General features: G+C 35.4%; 1 protein-coding gene across 7 annotated transcripts in view; it reads left to right on the plus strand.

The window, feature by feature from the left end:
* Positions 1-25,279, plus strand: part of RNGTT (RNA guanylyltransferase and 5'-phosphatase) — a 180,140-nt gene that overhangs the window by 62,582 nt on the left and 92,279 nt on the right. For 4 of the 7 annotated variants that reach the window (XM_036413355.2, XM_045572575.1, XM_036413354.2 and 1 more), the window contains 3 exons: positions 110-181; positions 3,065-3,229; positions 18,176-18,244. In XM_036413355.2, the coding sequence (XP_036269248.1) occupies positions 110-181; positions 3,065-3,229; positions 18,176-18,244 (306 nt within the window). The remainder of the gene's footprint in view (positions 1-109; positions 182-3,064; positions 3,230-18,175; positions 18,245-25,279) is intronic. The other 3 variants (XM_036413359.2, XM_036413357.2, XM_036413356.2) reach the window with 3 other exon arrangements.

Consider the following 25,279-nt stretch of genomic DNA (forward strand, 5'->3'; position numbering starts at 1 on the left):
GGTTGTATTTTGATGGTTTATGTACTTTCTGTGTGTCTGTTATGTTTCAGTCAAATTAAAGAAATTGTTGTTGAAGAATGAAGAAACTTTTCTTTTTTTCTCTTTTAAGGAAATGATTATTGATAAAGTAAATGGACAAGCTGTACCTAGATATTTGATTTACGACATAATTAAATTCAATGTAAGTACCTTTTATAATTTCTAAATGATTGTCACTGAGATAATAGATGTTTTTAACAAATAAAAAGTATTATTGCCTAAGAGTAAGAAAGAAAAATTGTGACCTTCAAGTTACTCATTTGTTTTTTTTTGTCAACACTTGTACATTTTTTCTTCCCTTACTGCCTAATACTTTGCACATTTGTCTTTAGATTAGTTATTTCAAGTGACTAAAGAAAAACAGTTTAGCTGTGTAAAACAAGATAGTATATTGTAAAATGTTAATGAGTAAATCTAAAAACAAAATATAAAATCTCCTTTTGTGAATAGATATAAAAAAAGTGAAATTATATTTAGTACTACAGTTTTAGACTTGCCAAGAATCAATTGCCTGTTAATATTTAATTCAGTGTTGAAATTATTTAGACAGAACAAGATGAATTCTATAAATGGAAGAAATTCTTTCAATAGTGTACATCTATGAAAAGGTATAATTATTGTTCTAGAAATATATTATTCAGATTGCATAATTATTTAGTATTCCAAGCAGACTGAAAGCAGTTAAAAAAATTCTGGAATTAAAAGTGTTAAGTTTTAAGATTTTGAGGATTTATAATAAAAGTTCAAAAAACCCCCCCTTTTTTTGGGGGGGGGTATATATTTTAAATGGCAGTATTAAGATTCAAGATTATATTATATATTAATCCAGATGACTTATTTTCCCCAGGAAATTTTCAATGTCTATATATCTCATTTGTTGTTGAATTATGTATATTTCAAACTATTTCAAACCTAGGAAACTCAAGGTCAGAAACCATCAAGTTTTAATCTTGTTCTGTTTGTGGCTACTGTATTCCTCAAAAGTAATGCTTTCCAAAATTGACTTACTCTTACCACAGATCTTGGAATGGTGTTCATTGGCCCCTAACGAGACAAAGGGTGGGTGTGGCTTTGTTTCTTTGTGAATGGGGGAGTGCTATCTCCTTTGCCTCTTGATATTTAGCTCTGCTTTAAAGTGTGTCCTGTACAGTCTCATCTCTTAGCCTGGGAACTTTGTCTTAGACAATAGCCTTCTAATTCTTAAAAGAAAAAGAAAGTTTTCGGCATATGTAAAAGTATACAGAGTAATATAAGGAATACTATGTACCTACCACTAGATTTGTTGAAGCTTAACTGCCTTTTCTACTCCACTCTCCTTTTAATAAGAAATAAATCATTAAATGTATAGTATCAGAAGTTTCTTGTGTACCCCTCTGTCATCTTATCCTTGACCCTCTTACCCAGCAGCAATAGCTCCTACCCTGAATTTGGTGTTTATTATTCCCATGAGTGTTTGTGATACCTTTACTATCAATGTTTGTCTATAAAATACATGTGGTGTTCTTTTGTAGGATTTCTAGTGTTTCATAAATGTCATAGTACTGTACTGTAGTACACAACATTTCCTCCACATTATTTTGTATAGATTTATCTGTGTTAATGCATGTAGGTTTGGTTCATTCTCTTTAATTACTCTTAATTATTATCATATATTGTATAACTGTATGGAATTTATCTTTTTTCCTCTTGATTAACATATGGATTTCCATATTTTGCTGTTAAATTATTGTATTGAATAGTTCTATATATTTTTTTCCTTATGCACATGTGTCAAAGTTTCTCTAGGACAGTTCTCATTCTTGCGATGTGGTCAGCCAGGAAGTGTTTAAAAAGTCCAGTCCCTCATTTCCTACAACATGGAGATTCTAATTAATTTATCAACTTAATTAAGCTTTATTAGCTGTCTTGCTAAATTCCTTTCAGAAGTAGTTGTACCAATTTATCACAGTTTATTACATACCTATTTTTTTTTTTTTTTTGCCAAATGGCTATGTGTGAAATGATATCTTGTTTTTAATTTGATTTTTTCTAATTACTATTGAAGTAAAGCATATATATTTTTTAAAACTCTTATTTTTTTATTTTTATTGATTTTGTACAGAGAGGAAGGGAGAGAGATAGAGAGTTAGAAACATCAATGAGAGAGAGTCATCGATCAGCTGCCTCTTGCACACCCCCTACTGGGGATATGCCCGCAACCAAGGTACATGCCCTTGACCGGAATCGAACCCGGGACCTTTCAGTCCCCAAGCCGACACTCTATCCATTGAGCCAAACCGGTCCCGGCTGAAGTAAAGCATATTTTATGTTTGCTTTTACTTGGTTGGATGTTTGTGATTTAATTATAAATTCAAATGGTCTGTTCTTTTAATTTTTCTAATTGGTTGCCAATCATGCTCTTCACAATGTATAGGAATTAGTTATCTTTTCTGTATTTTAATTCTTTTTTGGATATAAATGTGGCAAACAATATTTTTTTCATATTAGTATCCATTGAGCCACAGAAGTTTAAAAAAAAATTTTTTTTCAAATATATTTTTTATTGTTGATAGTATTACAAATAGCTCCAATTCTCCCTCCCCCCATTCACCTTTATCCCAATCCTTACCTCTCCCCTGGTCTTCACTACCTTATCCATGGGCTATGCATATAAGTATATAAATAATAAAAACAATTAGTGAGTATATTAATACTTTAATTCAGATGTGAAAATTTTGGATCAGTTGTGGTGATCCAAATCTATTAAACTAGTAGATTTATAATGTTTTCCCATATTATTTTATACATTTATAATTTTGAAATAACTGTGAGTGTGTGTGTGTGTATGTGTATGTTTAGATATGCTTCCATCATTAGTCAAATTAATTTTCAGGGCTGGCATGTGTGGTTGTGCAGGCTCTATATTGGAGAACTCCAAAGGATGTAATTTACATAAACTACTATGTACAAAGTGAAAGCCTTGATAATTATGCTGATAAATTAGTTTTTAGAGTTGAAATTTAAATAACTGTCTCATTTAATTCAGGCACAACCAGTTGGAGATTGTGATTTTAATGTTCGTCTTCAGTGTATAGAACGAGAAATAATAAATCCTCGACATGAAAAAATGAAGACTGGGCTCATTGACAAAGCACAGGAACCATTTAGTGTCAGAAATAAGCCATTTTTTGACATTTATACATCAAGAAAGGTAACATTTTTAAAATAACACTTATAATGTATCCTAATTTAACTCTGGAGAGGAATATGAATGATATTTTTGGCCTAATTGTCTTGATTTCCCCTGAAATTTCTTGAATATTGTACTCTTTTGGTTAAACATGTACAGTTAACAGGTCTCCTCATTAGTAAGATTCTCAGTGACAGAAACTTAAACTTGTTTTCTTGTTTCTCATAATAGTTTTTGATGCATAGCTATTATGGCTCATATTATGTTTTTTGAAAAGCTGTAAGCTATGTAGAATTATATAAGAGTGAAAATAACTTGTCAGGCCTTTTGAAGTCAGCAATTTTTAGTACATAGTCTTATTTAAAGTAATCATTTACACACACACACACACACACACACACACACTAGTGGCCCAGTGCACAAAATTTGTGCCCATTAAAAGGGGATTAATTAGAAGAAATATTTTAATATTTATATTCTCTATAATAGAAGTGTCAGAGATGAAAGAAAATTAGTAAAATGTATATGAAAATCTCCCTCCTGTCAGAGTCTTGGGTGCGCCTACCTATGCGGGACCCAGAGTCAAGTCCCTGCCCACCTGTGTGTGCCTCAAAATCATGCAAGACTGAGACCTCATTGGGCGAGACACAGACCCAGCTGGCCACACCCCATCAAGCCCCGCCGGGTGGGGGTGCGGCCTCAGGTCCCCCCTGGCCAGGTGCCACACAGCCTCAGGTCCCTGCTGATTGGTCCTTACGGCTTCATGGTGTGATGACCATTTGCATATAGCCTTTTATTATATATATATATACACACACACACACACACACACACACACACACACAAACACAAACACACACTGCATATATACATGGAAAGTTTTCTTTATTTTTGTTGTTTGGACACTTAAAATGCATCATATTAAATATTTTGGGACAGTTTTTGTTTGTTTGTTTGTTTTTCACTTAACAGAGTGGCTTAAACATATTTCCGTGTCAGTACATAGGGATTTGCAACATTATTTTTTAGCTGCTGCATAATATTTGACAGTAAAGATGCACCATGAAGTTATTTTGGGGAAGAGAAATGGTTATGATAAAATAATATAGGAAATATAGCAACTTATGCAATTATGTTTTAATTTCCTTTCTAATATAATTTTGTAAGTTAGATGATAGAATTTTTTGTTGTATTTTACCTGCTTCTACTCATGTCTGCTCAATTTGGTATTTTCTTCTTGGATATAATGTTAGCAGTTATTCCAGCACTATTGAGCTTTTTTCTTCTCAATATATAAATATATTGCAGAAGAAACAAATGTAGAGTTATTATTTTTTCACTATTAGTTGCATAATGCCTTCTTGCATGGGGCTGTTGGTAGACTGCTGTCATCTTCTCACAGTACACTACTTGCCTTTTATGCCTCTTTTGGCAGCAGTCATATGATAAGGGTGCTTACAAGAGCCTGTACACTTTTGTGCTCTGCTCAATTGGTAGAATAAGGGTAATGTTGGCACTTAACATGGGCCACACCTTTGGTGGAAGTCTGCTTATTGGAGTTATATACTCTTGTGGAAATATTTTCTAAATTATAAATAGAGTGTAAATTTGGGCAAAAGCCAAATTGTTTCAGTTTGCATTTGCTTTTTAAAAAGTTAATTTTATAGCTTATGCCGTCTTAATTCAAGTTCAGCATTTAACAAAAATGTGTCTTAGTATAGTTTCATTAGTCAAAGTCAGTACTTAGAAATATTTGGCAGTCGATAATTATAAAAATTGTTCTTTAGGGATCTGAAGCAGTTGTATTGAACATCTTTCAATGTATTTTTTCATTAGAGAGCTGTGATACTCTTTCTTTTTTTTCTTTATTCTCAGCTTATATAACCCACTTTTAAAACTATATGATTTTAAAAAAAGAAGTCCTAATATTTAGAATTTTTATTATTAGTCTCATTTTTTTTCCGTTTCAGTTCTTACTGTTATTTCTTTGTTCTCAATTTCTCTTGAAATTGTTTTTGGTTGTAGAATACAGAAGGAAAGCACCTTTTACAGCAGAGTTGGTCTAAAGGGGAAAACTAGTAACACCAGATATGGAATAGTAGCTATAGTTGTCAGATTATTGCTCTAGGGAGTCTTCTTTTTGTTATGAATTTAAAAAATAAATTTATCTTTATTGTTGAAAGTATTACAGATGTCTCCTCTACCCCCCATTGACCCTCTTCACCCTGTTACTGCCCCTTCCCCAGGCCTCCATTGCAAAATATTATTATCTTTGCTAATGGGAATGGTAAATATTGATATTATGAATGATAAAGCCTTTGTCTGGGAAGTATGTATTTATTATGAGGGAAGCCAATTTTTATGTGGTTTTAAGCAGTTTATAACTGGAAAAATGCATACTTTTTCATAGACATTTCATTTATGTATACCTTTAAAATTTTGAAGATAATTTTGATTTTAGGACTTTATTAATATAGCTCTATTAGCCTTTTTCTTTTATGTAATCAGATCCATCAAAAACAGTACAGAGATAATGAGTTGTTCAGTGTTTAACTGAACATAGATAGTTATAATAAAGCATACAAAATAGTAACAAGAAGCAATTTCTCAAATCACAATTTTATTTGAATTTCTAGTTTGAAGGCCAATGAAAAAAATAATTATTTTATTTATTTATTTATTTATTTTACAGCTGAGTAGTATTCCATTGTATAAATGTATCATAGTTTTTTTATCCACTCATGTTCTGATGGGCAATTGGGCTGTTTCCAGATCTTGGCTATTGTAAATAATGCTGCAATGAAAATAGGGGTACATATATTCTTTCAACACTTATATGTGGAATCTAATGAACAAGTTAAACTGACAGACAAAATAGAAACAGAGGCATGGATACATGGAGTAGACTGACAGCTACTATTGGGGAGAGGGTTAGTGGACTGGATGAAAGAAGATGAAGGGATTAAGCAAAAAAAATCCACATATATTTGACACACGGCACAGACAACAATGTGGGAAAGGGAGTGGGGGGTTGATCCTTGGAGGTGGGCAAAGGGGGGAAATGGGGAAATTGGGGTGGAAAGAAACTTTGCTTTGGGCAATGGGCCAGCGATACAGTGTGCATATGTTTTTTGAGGCCTGTATGGTTTTATGAACCAATGTCATCCCATTAAATTTGACAAAATGACAACAACAAAATACAAATGGAAAATATGCTATAAGTTATATTAAAAAAGAAGAGAAATATGCATATATTAGTTCTATCCATTTCTTTTTTTCACAAGGATTCATTTCTTTCCAAAATTTTATAGATTGTCTTAAAAATAAATAAATAAATAAATAAATATATATATATATATATATATATACATATATATATATATATATATATAAAATTGATTTTTTGCAGAGAGGAAGGGAGAAAGAGAGCTAGAAACGTCGATGAGAGAGAAACATCGACCAACTGCCTCCTGCACACCCCCTACTGGGGATGTGCCCGCAACCAATGTACATGCCCCCGACCGGAATTGAACCCGGGACCCTTCAGTCTGCAGATCGACGCTCTACCACTGAGCCAAACCCGTTTTGGCTAGATTGCCTTTTTTTTGTGGCATGTTCTTAGAATTAATTCCTGATCTTAGCGTAGGGACTCTGAGGGCACACACACGCCCACATATACTTTAGGCATATGCATATACCCTGTGAGAAGAGGAGTGTGACTCACTAGGCTGAAGTAGGATGGGGCCTTTCTGGGAGAGAATGTAGAGGTAGATGTATTAAAAAGAAATAGTAAGAATTTTAAGTTGCACATAAGAGGTTAATGACAGTACAGCTGATGAAAGCACATATTCTTTAAAGGTATATATAAAAGTCTAGTGAACCATATAATTATTTGCTGCATTAAATTGTTGATAAATGCTTACCTTTACTAGAAATATAGTCACTATACCAGAGATATATTTTGCTATTTTATACAGCAAAATGAAGTATGTTAGTAGTTTAGATATAAATCTTAAGTTCTATTTTTATATGATTTTGAACTCTTTAATTGATACAGAGAATAAGGGAAATGGTATATGCTTTTTATATTGTAGAAAACAAAGTTTATTTCTTAAAGTCTCATTCCTTATCTGTAAACTAAGCATGTTTAGTTTACAGATAAATGCCACTTGGTATCTCAGTATTGGGTTGTCCTCATCCAGATGTTCACTGTCTATTAAAGATCTCATCTGTGGTAGCTAACAAGGTCACTTTTTAAAAATATATATATTTTATTGATTTTTTACAGAGAGGAAGGGAGAGGGATAGAGAGCTAGAAACACTGATGAGAAGGAAACATCGACGAGTTGCCTCCTGCACACCCCCTACTGGGGATGTGCCCGCAACCAATGTACATGCCCTTGACCGGAATTGAACCTGGGACCTTTCAGTCCGCAAGCCGATGCTCTATCCACTGAGCCAAACCGGTTTTGGCTAACTGGGTCACTTTACCCATTAACCGACAGGGCGACTATGGCATCATTCTACAGTTTGCTCCGTCTTGAACAGCCTCCTGACAATAATGCCCAACAGGGAAGTCATATGCTTTCCTGGAGGATAGATTAAATTGTGTCAAAAATAGAAACACAGTGACAAAAACTTACATTGCAATGAATTCTGGCCAAATGCATAGTCAGTCCCCTACGACATGGCCCTTAAGACACTAGGTGCAGGCATGGGAGTCCCAGGGCCACCTTCACGTCATACCTGCTTGTTACAAATTCTGCCATCCTCAGGGACTCACTTAGGTTTGGCAATTTACCAAACAGACTCACAGAACTCAGGAAAGCACTATACTTAAGATTATAGTTTTATTGTAACTGGAGGCCAAAAGAGGAGTCACATAATGCAAATCTATGAGGGGCCCAAATGATGAGCTTCTCGTCCTGTCCCTGAAGAGTCATGGATGGTGTTACCTACTCCTGGTTAGTATGTATGACAATGTTGTCAACCAGGGAAGCTCACTTGAGTGTTTGAGAGCCAAAGTTTATATTGTGGTTCAGTCACATCCCACCTGCATGGCTGACCTTTAGTTTCCAGCCCCTCCCAGAGGTTTGGCTAATACATTTAGTCTCCAGTTCCTCTGGATGTCAGAACTGATATGGCATAATCGAAAGCCCCCATCATAAATCATATTGTTAAATTCTTTGGCAAGCAAAGGTACTTTCATCAGGCAGGACATTCCAGGGGCTAGAGGTCACCTCCCATTAGTGGAGGGCATAGGCCAGTACACACTCAAACAAAAAATTTTTTTTTTTTTCTAATCTTCACCTGAGGATTTTTCCCCCATTGATATTTAGAGAGAATGGAAGGGTGTGAGGAGATGAGAGAGGAACATTGATGTGAGAGAGGCACATTGATTGGTTGCCTCCCTCACACGTCCAGAGCCAGGGATCAAACCTACAGCCCACGTGTGTGTCTTTGACCAGTAATCAAACAGGTGACGGTGCTCTAACCACTGAGAAAAATCTGGCCAGGGCCAAGGATGTATTCAGTAAAGTAGATTGTTTTGCAATTTACCATATTGTTCTTTGTTTGAAAATCTTAAAATTATATTTTACAAATAAATGTGATTTTCATTTATGCTCACATTAAAATATTTAACCTCTTTCTTGTCTTCGTTATCTCTGTAATTTTTGTCTTTTTTCTTGTGAAATTCAGACCAGCCACTCTTGTAGTTTAGTTTTCTTTTTGATTGCATCACTTATGTGTTTATGGCTAAGTATTCATTCTATTGAATATTCTTGCATTCCTCCCCAAAATGCTTAGTATTCTTCCAAACTAGTAGGTCATGTTTTTCTACCCATAAAGTAAATACTCACCTATACTTCTTACCAGCTGCACTTTGGATAAACATTTTAGAAAAGATTTATGAGAGGTTTCTCAGAGAGGAAAAAAAAAAAAAAAAAAAAAGAACTTAAAAAAAACATGCTAAAGAAATTTGGACTACATGTAGGCAGTGAGGAGCATTCAAGGGTTTTTAGATGTGATTGTTACAAAACAAATTGTTTTAGAGTCAGTTCTAGTAGTAATGAGAAAGTTTGGAGAAAGGAGAATAACCTACAATCAAGAAGACCAATTAGGAACCTTTTACTATTGTCCTCACTGATGATATGAAGGCAATGTGGGGTAGTTTGGGGAAAGTTATTAACTATGAGTGATGATTTTAATATTTAAAAGATATCTTATCCCTTTAATAATCTGTATGTTAATTGAACTAACAGCTTTTAAACTTCTTATAATTTTTAATGTTTTTATTTTACACAAGTTTTTGGTATATAATATATTCCATGCGTATTCTACCTAACAGATACACATTAGCCTATTTTTATTAATCCTGTCATTGTGCTATTCCCTTTATATTTATTGAAGCACATATTTATTGAAGTGAGAGATTACTCTGTGTTAGATTACTGTAATAGATGCTGAGAATACAGTGATAATAAGATGTGATTCTTGATCTTAAATAGTCCACAGCTCAATTTGGTAGTCAGACAATTAAATAGGAAAATCCTGTGATGGAGGGAAGCATAGGGTGCTATGGGAATATGCCAAAGCAACATATTTATAACTGAATCCCTGGTTTAGAAGAACAGTTAAGAACATGGCCTCTGGAGCCAGAATGATTCTGGTTTCACTTCCTTTCTGTGTGACCTATGTTAAGTTCTAAACTTTACCTTCAAAATGGGGATGATATTGGCTCATACTTCTTAAGGTTGTTATGAGGCTAAAATTAATTAAAGTATGTAAAGTGCTTGACACATATGTGTTACTTTTTCCTCCTGTTTTGTCTCTTTTTTAAAATGGATACATAAATGGTACTCAGTAAATATTTGAATAAAACCGCGAATAATAGTGAAATTATAATTACTTTTTTATTCTCTCAGAAGCCTTTAAAAAATCTTTATTAAAAACACTTAGTGTAAAATAACTATTTTGTGTTTAGTTAGGTCCATATTAACCAAAAGTCATAAACTAGTAGGTCCTAGAAAGTTTAAGCTTATATAATATTTTAAAACAATTGAAATTGCTTATAGATGATGATGCCCTCTCTAGCTTGTCATAGTTCTCACTCATCCTTATTATCTTATATCCAGTCCTTTTCAAGCCTGGCTGGCACCTGTAAGCATTTAGTTTGTGACATCTTAAACTCTGACACTGGTTCTTCCAGGATAGAGACTGGTTGATCTCTTTTAAATCTCAAATACTTGGTAGAGTGGCTATCAGTTATTGGCACTAAATGAATGTTCTTTGAATGAACGAATGAATGATATCTCAGTTATGAGATTCAAAATAAGACTAACAACCACCAAAAGTAATAAATAAACCATGTGTTCTAAATAAATTTTGGTTTTAGATTTTTTAACTTGTCAAGAGGGTTTCACCAGAATTATTATGCTTAATTTTAATTTCAGAGATATGGGTTAATGAAAGAGCCAATGACAATATTCCAGAGGCTGTTTATATTTTGACTAGCTAATTTTAATGTTATAGTTATTTAAGTATTATTGGTAAATACAGTAATAGAAATCAAATTATTGTTTTTAAAAGAAGATAATGATACTGACTTTTTATTGAGGAGAAAGGATGAGTTTTGTAGAATGATTTTGTACTGATTAGAGGAATATTGAGGGCACAGAAGCACTGGATAATCTTAGTCTAACCCAGAAGTTAGACTTTGGGAATGAAAAAAGAATAAAGAATAATCTAGGTGAATTGAAATTTCCATTTTGGAGGGATTGGCAAAACTAAACCTTGAATTTTAGGGGAGTCATGAAAGCACACAAAAAATCAACAGATGTAAATTACTATATTGAGTGTTCTCAAGCAGTCAGTTGAAGCTATGTGTAAATATTTGCTCAGAAAACATCTGAGTTGAGTAGACTAGTTCATAACAGAAAGGTAGAGATATTCTTTCCTCATTTAAGAAAAATACTTTTCTGTACTGTAATGAATTGATGTTGCTCATACCCATCCCCAATTATATTGCAGATTCATTTTCTTCTTTATTTAAGCTATCATTTTTGGTTATTTCTAAAAGGTTCCTTTCCATGCTTTGTAACTTTATAGTTTCTGTTTTGTTTCTAATTTCAAGCCCCTTTGCATTATCTTTCTCTGTTTATGCACTTATAATAATTTGGTTTCCAATTACTTTCTGATTTATAGACATATAAAGTGTCAATTCTAGTCATACCACCTGATATAACCTAATGGAAAGTTACATGCCTTCTGTAGGCTATATGATGGTATTCAAGTGATGTTATTGTATTCATAGATAAGCAAATTTTATAAGTAAAGCTTTATAAAATACTATCATGCTTTATTTTTATTATTATTATTTTTAATATATTTTATTGATTTTTAACAGAGAGAAAGGTAGAGAGATAGAGAACTAGAAACGTCGACTAGAGAGAGAAACATCAACCAGCTGCCTCCTGCACACCCCCTACCGGGGATGTGCCCGCAACCAAGGTTCATGCCCTTGACCGGAATCGAACCTGGGACCTTTCAGTCCGCAGACCGACGCTCTACCACTGAGCCAAACTGGCTTCGGCTCATGCTTTATTAGTAACTAGAGTCCTGATGCATGACATTTGTGCAAGAGTAGGCCTTCCTTACCCCAGCTGCTGGTGCTGGCTTCCCTCTGGCCGCCGGCAGGCACTCGGGATCTGGGCTTCCCTCACAGCCCTGACTTCCTCTGAAAGGACATCTGTTCTAATTAGCATATTACACTTTTATTATTGACTAGTGGCCCAGTGCACAAAATTCATGCATTGGGAGGGGGTTCCTCAGGCTGGCCTGCATCCTCTTCAATTTGAGACCCCTGCAGGATGGGGCCTAAACCGGCAGTTGGGAATCCCTCTCACAATCTGGGACCACTGGCTCCTAACTGCTTGCCTCCTGCCTCATCGCCCCTAACTGCCTCTGCTTGCTGGCCTGTAACTGGTCCCCTGCCAGCCTGGTTGTCCCCTAACTGGTTCCCTGCTGGCCTGGTTGCCCCCTGCTTCCCTGCCAGCCTGCCTGATTGCCCCTAACCACTCCACCTGCCTGCCTGATCGCCCCTAACTACCTCTGCTTGCCTGCCTGATCACCCCCTAAATGCCCTCCCCTGCCAGCCTGTTTGTCTCCTTACTGCCCCCCTGCCAGCCTGGTTGCCCCCTAATTGCCCCCCTGACGGCCTGCCTGATCACCCCTAACCACTCTACATACCTGCCTGATTGCCCCTCACTGCCTCTGCTTGCTGGCCTGATCGCCCCCTAAATGCCCTCCCCTGCTGGCCTGGTCAGCCCCTAAATGTCCAGAAGGAATTCGGATGTCTGGAAGATGTCTGGTTGACCCAGTCTAATTAGCATATTACCCTTTTATTAGTATAGATGATTTGATATATTGTGTTTACTATCTTAAATTATATTTAACTATCTTCTAATTTTATTTAGGGAAAAATAATCAAGAAAATTATAATTCTAAATAATACCTTAGGATTTTTAGAACAATTTACCCACATTCCACTTTAAAAGCTTCTCCTAAGTTTTATAGTTAAATATTTTTAAAGTGAGGTATTTGTTGTTGTTTTTTAAAGTGTTTAAAAAACATTTTGTTTAATTTAAATAGAACTGTGTTACTGAAGAAAAGTTAAGAGGGAGAAATGGCTAATTACACCTTTGCATTTAATGTCTTTACTGTTAAGTTAAAATTAAGGTATTATATAGGCATATGTAGGCTTATATTATCATTGGGTCCTCAGTATCCAACAGCTATCTGGGTTTCTAGCATAAGTACGCAGTCAGAAAGTATCTACCCTAATAATACTGAATGTGATTTTATTTTTATTGCGATGTTACCAGAACAAATTATCTAAGAAAACCTTAGTACATCTTACATAAGAATACCAGTGCAATTCATAAATTATTTTTACTTAAAATATAGTAGAGGCAAAACACAGAGTAGCTTAAAAGTATTGGACAGTCTATTTTGGAATATAATATTAGAGACAAAAAAATATCAAAGTGAGTTTTAACATTATTTGGTATTTAAATTATTGAAATAAAACCTGACCTTTCAAGCCATGGTATTTAAACGAAATCTTTAACTAACTCTTTTTGGCTCCTTGGTAACTACTTCTTCCTTTGAGATTGCACCTGATTTAAAACTCTTTTTCTCAAGGGCTGCCCATCATCCTTGTTTAATACAACTTCCCTATGTTTGGTTTGACCTACTTATAACCCTGGCTTCTCCATTTCTGAGAAATTTTTTATTCAATGACTTTATTCTGATTTAGTCACTTTGACATTGACAACTTATCCCTGGCTCTATTCCTACTTTAAAGTTTTAAGTTAGACATACTGCTTTCTTTTTTTTTAAAGACTCAACATTTATTTGTTTTTAATGATTTCAGGGAGGGAGGGAGGGAGGGGAGGGAGAGAGGGAGGGAAATACTTAAAATTTTTTCGTTTGATTTTTTTTTCTTTTATTTGTGGGTTATTTAGAAATTTGTTATCAAGTTTCCAAACATTGGAGAGCTTTCCAGATATCTTTCTTTCTCTTACTGATATATAATTTAATTCATTGTGGTCAGAAGACATTCTTTGTATTACTTTGACCTACCTATAAATGTGTTGTATGCACTTGGGGGAAAAAGTGTTTCTCCTATTGTTGGATGGAATGTGTTATTATTTTCAATTAGGTTTGATATTTTCAGTGTTCATATTTTCACTGGTTTTCTGTCTGTGTTCTGTAAGTTTTTTTCAAGACATCTTTATGCCTGCTTTTTGATTTTCAGTGTTGTATCTTTTTCCTTTTTTTTTTTTTTTTTAATTTCAGTTGGAAAAAGTGCTACACATTTTTTTCTTCAAGTTCATTGATTTCTTTTCCTTTTGTTATATTCAATCTGCTGATAATCCATTGCTTATAATTTACTTTCTTTTTTTTTTTTTTAATCCTCTGTCAGCTGATATTTTTTTTTTTTTTGGCATTTTGATGGTTGGAGTTTATTTTCACCTCTTGAAAGAAATTTATAAGAAATCAGTGCTTTGAATCCATATTGAATTTTTAGTTAGGCAGAGTTCCTCCTCAGAAGGCTTAGGTCATTTAAACCTTTGAGTAAATTGGAGATCTTAAAATCACCTTATAATGATCAGCTATGAATTTCAGATCAATCCTGAAATTTTTGCCCATTTGGCTAAACTCTTTTTTTTTTTTTTTTAAATAAATCTTTATTGTTCAGATTATTACAAATGTGATCCTCTTCCCCCCTCAATTGCTCCCCTTCACTAGGTTCCCACCCCACCCTCTGTCCTTTCCCCATCCCCCATTGTCCTCATCCATAGGTGCACAGTTTTTGTTCAGTCTCTTCCCGCACCCCCACTCCCCTTTTCCCTGAGAATCGTCAGTCCACTCCCCTTCCATACCTCTGATTCTATTATATTCACCAGTTAATATTGTTCATCAGATTTTTAAATTCCCTTGGTTTTTAGATTCACTTGTTGATAGCTACGTATTTGTTGATCATAATTTTTATCTTTATCTTCTTCCTCTTCCTAAATAACCTCCTTCAGCAATTCATATAATTCTGGTTTGATGGTGATGAACTCTTTTAGCTTTTTTTTTTTTTTGTGAAGCTCTTTATCTGTCCTTTGATTCTGAGTGATAGCTTTGCTGGGTAGATTATTTTTGGCTGTAGGTTCTTGTTATTCATCACCTTGAATATTTCTTGCCATTCCCGTCTGGCCTGCATGGTTTCTGTTGAGAAATCAGCTGACAATCTTATGGGTGCTCCTTTATAGGTCACTACCTGCTTTTCTCTTGCTGCTTTTAATATTCTCTCTTTGTCTTTTGCTCTTGGAATTTTAATTATGATATGTCTTGGTGTGGTCCTCCTTGGATTCCTTTTGTTTGGGGTTCTGCGGGCTTCCTGGACTTGTAAGTCTATTTCTTTCCCCAGGTGGGGGAAGTTTTCTGTCACTATTTCTTCTAGTACTCTTTTGGTATCTTGGTCTCTCTCTTCTGGAATCCCCATAATTCTGATGTTGGTTCGCTTGAAATTGTCCCAGAGGTTTCTTACACTATCTTCAACTTTCTGGATTCTTTTATCTTCTCCCTTCTGCAGAGGAGTGTCCTCTGGCTCTTTGTGTTCTAAATCTTTGTCTTGATTCTTGCGATCTTCCAGTCTGTTTTTAGGACTTTGTATAATATTTTTTATTTCAGACAATGTTTTCTTCATTTCTTATTGATCCCTTATTATTTCTAGTTGCTCCCTTTTCATATCCTCATAGGTCTCATTTATTTTATCGGCCTTTTTTAGGATATTGTTGAATAACCTTATAAATGTAGTTTTGAACTCAATGTCCAGTCTTTTCTTTTCCTCCATCTCCTTCCTTTGTGTCCTTCTTCTTGTCTGCATTTTAGTTGTTTCCCTGATTTGATGGAATAGCTTTGTGTGCTAGGTGTTCTGGTAGAGCCCAGTAGCACAGCCTTCCCAGTTACCTGCAGTGGACAGTCTTGGTGTAGCCCTTTGTGGGCTGTGTGTGCAGTCTTGTTGTTAAGCCTTGCTTATTGTTGGTATCACTGGGAAGCGTTGATCTCCAAGCCAATTGACTCAGCTAGGAGGGTTTCTGTACTCTGCTTGAATAGGGCGGGGTCTCGGGGTGGCGCAGACAATCTTTGGTTCCCTGTCAGTCTCGCCTTAGAAAAGTCCTGTTCGTGGAGAGTTTTGGAAGATTAGTTGCAGGCGCGCGCACACCTCTTTGGTAAAGGCGCAGACAAGCTTTGGATTCCTGCAAGTCCCTCCTTAGAGAAAGCCAGCCTCTGGGAGAGCTTCTGTGCTCAGCCACAGGTAGGGCGGAGTCTCGGGTTGGTGCAGACAAACTTTGTTTTCCCTTCGGCTCCTCCCCAAGTCCCGCAGTAATGGCCTCTGGCTTCACACACCTCCAAGAGATCTCTGCCCACTGCCTGACAGTCTGGCCTCTCCCTGTCTGGGGCCGTTTATCAGAGCAATAGGGTGATTCTGTTTTCCTCTCGGACAAGAAAGCGAGCCGCGTTAGCTGTTCGCCCTCTCCGCGCCAGGAGTAAGCCAGTAGCGAACTCAGCCCGGCCTGCCCTCTCTGTGTGCAGGGAGTAAGCCAGCAGCAATCTCGGTCTGGCCCTTCCTCTCCGCACCGGGATTAAGCCAGCGCCTTTTCGCGCACACAGTTCTCCGTACCTTCACAGTTCCTGAGGTTCAGCGTTTTCAGTTTTTCAGTTCTAAATTCAAATTTGTTGTGGTAGGCTGCATTCGGGTGTCTACCCTATGCCGCCATCTTGGTTTCTCCCCATTTGGCTAAACTCTTGACGATATGGTTCTAAGGGATCCAGTTGGCAGGCTCTCAACTTTCATAGTGTTCTACTGAGAGGAAAGAACAAAACAAAACAGGAAATATCAAGAGTTGTATACATATTTTTTAAGTTGAGGCAAAATATACATAGCATATAATGGACCATTGTAACCAATTTTAAACATACATTTCAGTGGCAATAAATGTATTTATATTGTCCTGTAACCATTATTGTCATCCACCTCCAGGTTGCTTTTCACCTTTCTAAACTGAAACTCTGTACCCATTAAACACTAACTCCTCATTCACCCTCACCCTAGCCTCTCTAATTTCTGTCCTAATGAATTTGATCAAGGAGCATTACAGTTTTAAGGGAATGTAGATATTCAAACTCTAATTGATCTTTATGCAGTTAGGAACTAGGATCACTCTAATTTTGCTCACTGCCCCCAGTTTAGAGAAATTACAGATTTTGAAGGAATTTAAAATAGAGAACGTAGAGGCCACAGTTGGGGAGGAGAAACACTCATCTTGTTGCATGTGAAATACACTTGAAATTTCGGTTGTTGCTTTTGGAATGTGAATCTTCCTATAAGTGAATGTAATGGTTTTAAGAGGATGTGATTATGTTAAAAGATTGTGATTGGATAACCCACAACATAATCCTAAAATTTAGAGACACATATATGAATTTCAGAACTGTCCTATTCTGGCTCTGTGAAAGTATATTTTGTTCTCTTTAACAAATTTTAAGCATACATTTAAATGTAGAAATCAGTATTAGGACTTCTGGCCATGATTCACATGTTTAGTTCTTCAAAATAATAAAAATCCTTGAAAAGAAACAATTTAAAACTACTTGCTCAGAACTAATTAGAGAACATTGGATCTTATAACTCTGCTCTTTAGCAGATAAGGCTTTGAAAAACTACCATTTGTGTTTTGTACTATGTATCCCTTGTACTGCAGTTTTTTGCTTGAAAAAATATAGAAAAGACCAAAAAAGAAAAGAAACAGTAAGACAAAACTATAAGACTAAAATTTTTTCTGCTTGAGGGTTTTGGAAAAACACCTCAAGCAGAAAGTGATGTATTTTCAGATTGTGTTTCCTATGTCTGAGTTAGCTGTGGTTACAGATTTTCAGGGGATTCTCACACCCACTCCATCCCCAAGCAAGTTTCTCTGCTGTCTCCTTTGTTCTATATGTTTATTTTTTATTCCCTTTATTTATTATTTCCCACAGTTTGTCCTTTATTTTGTCAGTGAGACCAATACTTTAAATCCACATTGAATTTTCCATATTAAAATTCCTTTCATCTTGACTCAGCAGTGCATTTAAAAATGTTTTAAATTATTTTATCCATCATTTTGGTTGTTGTAGTTAGGACTGTTATCCAAAGTATCTAGCCTGCCATAGAATGGAAATCTTCACATTAAAAAACACACCTTATAATGTATTAACCTCTATTCCTCTGGACCACCCCTCTCTCCCATTTTGCAGTTTAGTTCTTAAAACTTAAGAAAAGTTTTTATAAAGTTTACAGAAATTTGAAATACCTTTAAAGTGATTATTGTATTGATTATTGTATTTCTGAAAATACTTATATTTATTTTATAGCTACTTGAAGGAAATTTTGCAAAAGAAGTTAGCCATGAAATGGATGGACTTATTTTTCAGCCTACTGGAGTAAGTTTATTTGTGTGTGTGTGTGTATGTGTGTGTGTGTGTACGTGTGTGTATGTGTGGTGTGGGTAGTGGTGGTGGTGTGGTATATATGTATGTACACGTACGTACATGGATGTATCTATAAAGTACATTTTTCTCAGACACATTTACTTAGTATTAATTATTCCTGCAATCACTGTTTTTTTTTTTTTTTTTTAAATAAACTGTTACAAAAGATCTCATTTATACTGGATATATAAAATAGTGAAATGAACAGTTTTTTGCTTTTTCACACAGTATAAGAAATAAACATAGTTTATTATTTTTCAAGAATGCCTGTAATATAATTATCTTACAAAGTGAATATTAATTTGTTTCTTTACTATAAATCTACCAATAATATTATATAAATGTTTATTTCTTACTGTAAGCCTGTATACCTTTAAGTGTTAGTATTTCTAAAACTTAATCTTGCTATAGAGGAATAAAATTCAAAGTTATCTCTACTTGAAGAAAAATATAATTCTTTGAATATTTATTCCACATCACATTTCTAAAACTCATTAAAGGACTTAATAACTTAGTAGTCAAATCAAACATTTGGAGTAAGTTTTGTTTTACACCGTGGCAGAGTTTCTCTCTCAACTATTGATGTTTTTGATAAGATAATTCTTTGCTGTGGGGAGCTGTCCTGTGCATGATAGGATATTTATCAGCATGTCCTTGGTTTGTTCTTACTAGATGCCGTTGTTACCTCTCCTTTCCATCCCTCTAGGTTGTGACAACCAAAAACAATCCATTCACTGTAGTTTCCCCTGGAGAACAACAATGCCTTCACTTGAGAACCTGTGCTCTATAGGCAGTGCTTCTCAGATGTGCCTGGTGGTCAGGAGCATTTGCACTCCGCAGAAAGTTGTTAGCAATGTCACTCACCCCACATGTACTGATTAGAAACTCTGGGAATGCAATCCAGCACTTTGTGCTTTAACAAGCTCTCCAAGTGACTAAGGCATGTTCAGGTGTGAGAACCACTACTTTACAGGAAATGTTTGTATTTCATGTGCTAGCCCTCAGCATATGTTACATTTAACATTTTTAAATTTTATTTATTGTCGACAGTATTACAGATGTTCCCTATTCTTTCCCCGTTTGGCTCCCTCTACCCAGTCCTTATCCCACCCCAAGTCTTCACTGCACTATTGTCTGTGTCCATGGGCTATAAATTTATGCACATGGTTTTTGGTTAATTGTTAGCCCTTCCCCCAACCCCGCCCCGAAATCTGTCAGTCTGTTCCATGAATCCATTCCTCTGGACCCATTTTGTTTGTCTGTTTATTTTGTTCATTAGAATCCACATATAAGTGAGGTCATGTGATATTTGCAAGCACTAACAGCTGTCCTTGCCACAACAGATAGAGGGGGGAAATCTGTGGTCTAATGAGGAAGAGATGGAGGAGAGGTAGACACTGGGGACAGAAATTGAAATAAATACTATCTTAGGAAATATGGAAGTTAGATCTTTTAAGTCTAAATATAACAGTAACTACAATAATTTTCGTTCTGTTTAACTCATGGTTCAGACCCATGCATAATTGAGATTTGGTGGTATATAGAAGTGGCCTGACAGGTGAGTCTCTGTGATGTCTCGTATAGTCAGTTGATTTATTAGTCTATTCCCATTCTATCACCCACACTTATTATTATAATGATTTTGTAAGTGATATCTGATAACGCAAGACTCTCTGCTCTTTGCCAGGATTTTCTTAAATATTCATGGATATTTGGTTTAACATATAAGGTTTAGAATCAGTTTGTCATATTATCCAAAAATTCTGTTGGGCATTTATTTGGAATTGATTTGAATTTGGTGAAAATAGATGTTTTTACAGTGTTAAATTATCTTATGAATATGGGGTAGCTCTTTTCAGGTCTTTTTCTCCTCCATAATTGAGTTTAAATTTTTAATTGTTGTTAATCCAATTTCTAAATATTTAATATTTTTCATTTTTATAGTAAACAGTGACTGTAAAAAAATTTGCTACTTCTAGTGTGCTGTCATACTGTTGATTATTTTATTGGTTCACAACCTTGATGAACACTGTTAGTTCTAATAATTGTCTAATTTTATATAATGGCCAGGACCTCTATTACTGGTTTAAACAATGACTCTCATTGGATGGAGGGAAACAAAACATTTATCATTTATTTTCAATCTCAAAGGGAATGTGGCTAAATTTTCTCTGTTAAGTATGTTTTTGGTAGATTTCTGTTAGATATCTTTTATCATGTTAAGAAATTTTTGTTTTGCCAAAACCGGTTTGGCTCAGTGGATAGAGCGTCAGTCGGGACTGAAGGGTCCCAGGTTTGATTCTGGTCAAGGGCATGTACATTGGTTGCGGGCACATCCTGTGGGGGGTGTGCAGGAGGCAGCTGGTCTATATTTCTCTCTCATCGATGTTTCTAGCTCTCCATCCCTTTCCCTTACTCTCTGTAAAAAATCAGTAAAATATATATTTTTTTTAAAAAGAAATTTTTGTTTTTACAAAGGTTTATTTTTCATTTTTCAATCAGAAGTAGATTTTGGGAGTTAGCAAATGCCTTTTCTGTTACCTGTTATCTATGCTTTTCTGTTGAGAGTATCATGCCATTTTTTTCTTTTTTATGACATTCATGTAGTAAGTTACATAATTTCCTCATGTTGATCCATTCTTGCTTTCTGGGATAAATGCTACTTGATCATGATATATATAATTTTTAACATACCTTTGGATTTAATAGTTTTTTGAGAATTTTTGCTACCTTATTTCTTACAGTTCTTTTCTCTTTCTTTTAATATATTCGAAATAAAGGAGGTAATATTATAGAAAAATTATATATTCTCCAAGTAACATTCATATAATAATACATGGCCATGATATTAAAAGTCAATTAAAATATCATGGCTTATACTCCCGAGGGCTCCTGGACTGAGGTATGTCCCCACCCGAGTCCACGAATTTTGTACTAGATAACGTAGTTACCACCTTACTGAGTACCGTACCTAATTATGTTTTTATCTTATAAAAATTATGGGCTTCTTTAAGGTTATTAGTCTTTTCCTTTCTTTTTTATCTTATTTACCCAGTGTCTAATATAGTGTTTGGCTCAATAGGGCTTAGAAAATGTTCAGTAAGGAAATGAAAATGTATTTTTTTTCAAATATATTTTATTGATTTTTTACAGAGAGGAAGGGAGAGAGCTAGAGAGCTAGAAACGTCAATGAGAGAGAAACATCGACCAGCTGCCTCTTGCACACCCCCTACTGGGGATGTGCTCGCAACCAAGGTACATGCCCTTGACCAGAATCGAACCTGGGACCTTTCAGTCCGCAGACCGACGCTCTACCACTGAGCCAAACCGGTTTTGGCTGAAAATGTATTCTTATGTGTTTTTTTTCCCCTAGCCTTTCAGATTTGACTGGTTTTATATTTTATATTTTACCAATGTAAGCAAATATCTTTTAAATTCATAGCTATTTTATTCTTCTTGTTGCATATACAGATTCATATTCTAATTTATGCTATATTTAAATAAACTTTTTAAGTGACTTTAAATTCCCACTTGTTTCCTTGCCAAGTGTCCAAAATGCAAGCACCCATTTTTCATGAAACAATAACATGAGCTTTGCTACTTATATGTTCTTCTCAGAGACATCCCAGTGGGTTAGAAGTGGTCTCTGATTGAAATAAGCCACTAAGTATTTCTTTGGTTCTTCATTTCTTCATCTATAAAATGTACAGACTGTAACAGTTTAGCTCTGAAATTCTGTGCTTATATGATAATTAATATATTTGAATATAAAGCAATACTTAAGAATTCCTTCTTCCTGCCAGTCCCTGTGAAAATGTATTAGGTAAAGAATTTTTAAATAAAAGAGAGAAAAAAATGTCTTAATCTTTATTTCCTCGAAAACAATATATCTCTTAAATGGAAATTTAGATAGTTGCAATAGATAAAATAGACTTTTTTATGATGTTTAAGTCTATTAGTATCACTATTACATAACCGTATTTCTATTAAAAATTTTCTCCTGCCATTATTTTAATAGGATTTTTACTTTTACACTACTTTACCTCCAAATTATTAAGATGATAAAATATATGGAATGGCATTTGTACATCTTGGTACATTGTCAGTTTCTTATTAATTTAGCACAATAAATTCTTATATTAGTGTGTGTGTGTGTGTGTGTGTGTGTGTGTATATATATATATATATATATATATATACACTAATTAGCATATATATATTTATATATTAAAGTTTCATATATATATATGAAACTATTAAAAATGTTTCACTACTGTCTCTTTGGTTATAAAAGTTTAAATAATGCATAACACTGTACTGTACTGGTCATTAGTCTTTGGTTAATCCTTTCTGTTTTCCATGAAATTTTAATGATTTCAGTCTTTATTTTTTGACTAGGGACCCGTTGCAGGTAGATTCCTGCAAGCGGCTGCCACTGCCCGCCTGCCCCACCCTTGCTTTCCCTCTGGCAGCCACCTTGCTTTCCACTTTTCCTCCCTCTCCCTTCTATGCTGTCTTCAGCCTTCTCTCCACCTTCCCTCAACATATGCAAATTAACCTCCATATTTGTTGGGTTAATTTGCATACTCACTTTGATTGGCTGTGGGTGTAGCAAAGGTATGACAATTAGCATTTTTATATTTTATTAGTGTAGATATGTTTTGTTATTGAAATTTCTCATGATCATGATAATTTTCTATCCAGTTTTTTATTTCTTCAAAGTGTACTTTTCAGTGCTCTTTAATTTTTACCACTGATAAGGGGAGTTGGGACAAAAGTAGGTTTGTAGTTGTTCGTATGGAAAATCCTATATAACAAAGAGATAATATGCAAATTGACCTTCACACCCTCATATCAAAAGATGGCTGCCCCCATGTGGTCACAATATGACTGCCCTCACATTGTTACAAGATGCCCAGTAGGGTAGGGCAGTTGGGGGCAACCAGGCCTGCAGAGGAGGGTAGCTGTGGGGGGACCAGGCCTACAGGGGAGGGCAGTTGGGAGTGATTGGGCTGGCAGGGGAGCAGTTAGCTGTCAGTCATGCCGGCAGGGGAGTGGTAGGCATCAATCAGGCCAGTAGGGGAGTGGTTAGGTGTCAATCAGTCAGGCAGGAGAGCAGTTATGGGGCTTTCATCCTGGCAGGCTGAAGCGGTTAGGGGCAATCAGGCAGGTGAGATGTTAGGAGCCAGCAGTCCTGGATTGTGAGAGGGATGTTTGACTGCCTGTTTAGACACAATCCATGGGATCAGGCCTAAAGGGACAGTCAGATATCCCGTGAGGGGTCCCAAATTGGAGAGGGTGCATGTTGAGCTGAGGGACACCCTTCACACTGGGCCTCTAGTAGTACAATAATCCTATCTAATAAAAGAGAAACCGCAAATTGACCAGACCTCTGCTATACTCACATGCCATGCCCACTAGCCAATCAGGAGTGGGTATGCAAATTAACTCAACCATTATGGCAGTTAATTTGCATATCCAGTTGCAGAGTGAAGACTGAAGACAGCGTAGAAGGAATCCAAGCTCTGCAGCATGAAGCGAAGCTGCGGGAGAAGCAAGCAAGCAGGGTAGTGAAGAAGGGAGGGAAGCAGGCAGGGCAGCGGAGACTGCCGCAGGAAGCCCTATTGCAGGAATCTTTCTGCAAGGGGTCTCTAGTTAATAAATAATAATATAAGAATAAACTGATTTGGTACAACTATAAACCTACTTTTTCCCACCCCTATATATATTTTAAGAGTGTTTTCAGTGTACCCTTTAGTGGGAATTTACTGTCAGTTGATAGAATGGAGTCTGGCTGTAAGAAGGTTGTGGTACTTAGTTACGTGCCTGCCCATTGTATTTCATGCAGTGGTCCTTTTGCATTCCTACTGCATTTGTGTTAAATCTTCTAAAGGGTACTCTGATATAAATATATTTATGCTGGTGTCCAAAATAGGTTCCAATTTAGCATGTAGGGAATTGTCTCACTCATATGCCAAAATTTCATTATATTCAACTGTCTAGCCTTTTGTTATTTTTCATTATTTTGCTTTTGCAATTTCAGTCTGATTTTTCTTTTTTTACTTACTGTGTCCTCAGTTTAGGTTAGCATCACAGAGTAGTCTGGTATATTTCATTTTCAAACTTTTGATTTGCCAAAGCCAGAGGTGAGACTATACTTAGCCTCTTACACAGAGATTTATGACTTTAATACCACTTTTAAAAATGAAAATAAAAGTTTGTATTAAATAGTTGATCTTGAATGAAAATAGAAAACACCGTATTTATGATATTCTGCTAACAAAAGCAGAGTTTAAGATATTTTGCTAATAATTCATGATTCTTATGATATCTCTTTGAGGCTTTCAAAGAAGGAATACTTAAGGTTTTCTTCTCAACTTAATTCTTTGGGATTGACACCATTGTTCTTATACATTGTCAAGTTTCTTTTCTTTAACAAGTGCAATGGCCTTTTTATGATTGCTATTGCATTCATTTTCTCAGTTCATAAGGAGAAAGAATGTTAATTTCTAATTTTTCCCTTTTCAACAAAATGAGTGTGGGCTTAGTTTAACACTATTCAAAGGGCAATATTTTCTACTAGAATTTAGTATCATTGATTCATTCCTATCATATCTAATTTTAGGATTACTTATTACTTAGGATAAGCAATGCTATTTTCTATTTATGGTGTAAATAATATACCACTTGGTATGAAGTGTCCCAAATATCTCTGGGGGGCATTTTTTAGCCTATCACGGTTCTCTAGCTTGATATGGCATTTCCAATTAATAGCCGTAGACCCTAATGCCCAATGCAACTTCTGATTCTGTCCTTGTAAGATTTGTAAATTATCTCCCTTCCTTAGGCTTTTATTTAAAGCAAGTTACCAATGAGAAGTTTAGGATTCTTAATCAGGCCAGAAACCTTTTAATGTAAGATTTGCCAACGTTTCTAAATTTTTTTTCTGGGGAAATCTAAAACCTTTGATAAACTCAGCTTTAATAA

This window comes from Pipistrellus kuhlii, unplaced genomic scaffold, assembly GCF_014108245.1.
Source record: "Pipistrellus kuhlii isolate mPipKuh1 unplaced genomic scaffold, mPipKuh1.p scaffold_m20_p_5, whole genome shotgun sequence".
In the NCBI taxonomy this organism is placed as follows: domain Eukaryota; kingdom Metazoa; phylum Chordata; class Mammalia; order Chiroptera; family Vespertilionidae; genus Pipistrellus; species Pipistrellus kuhlii.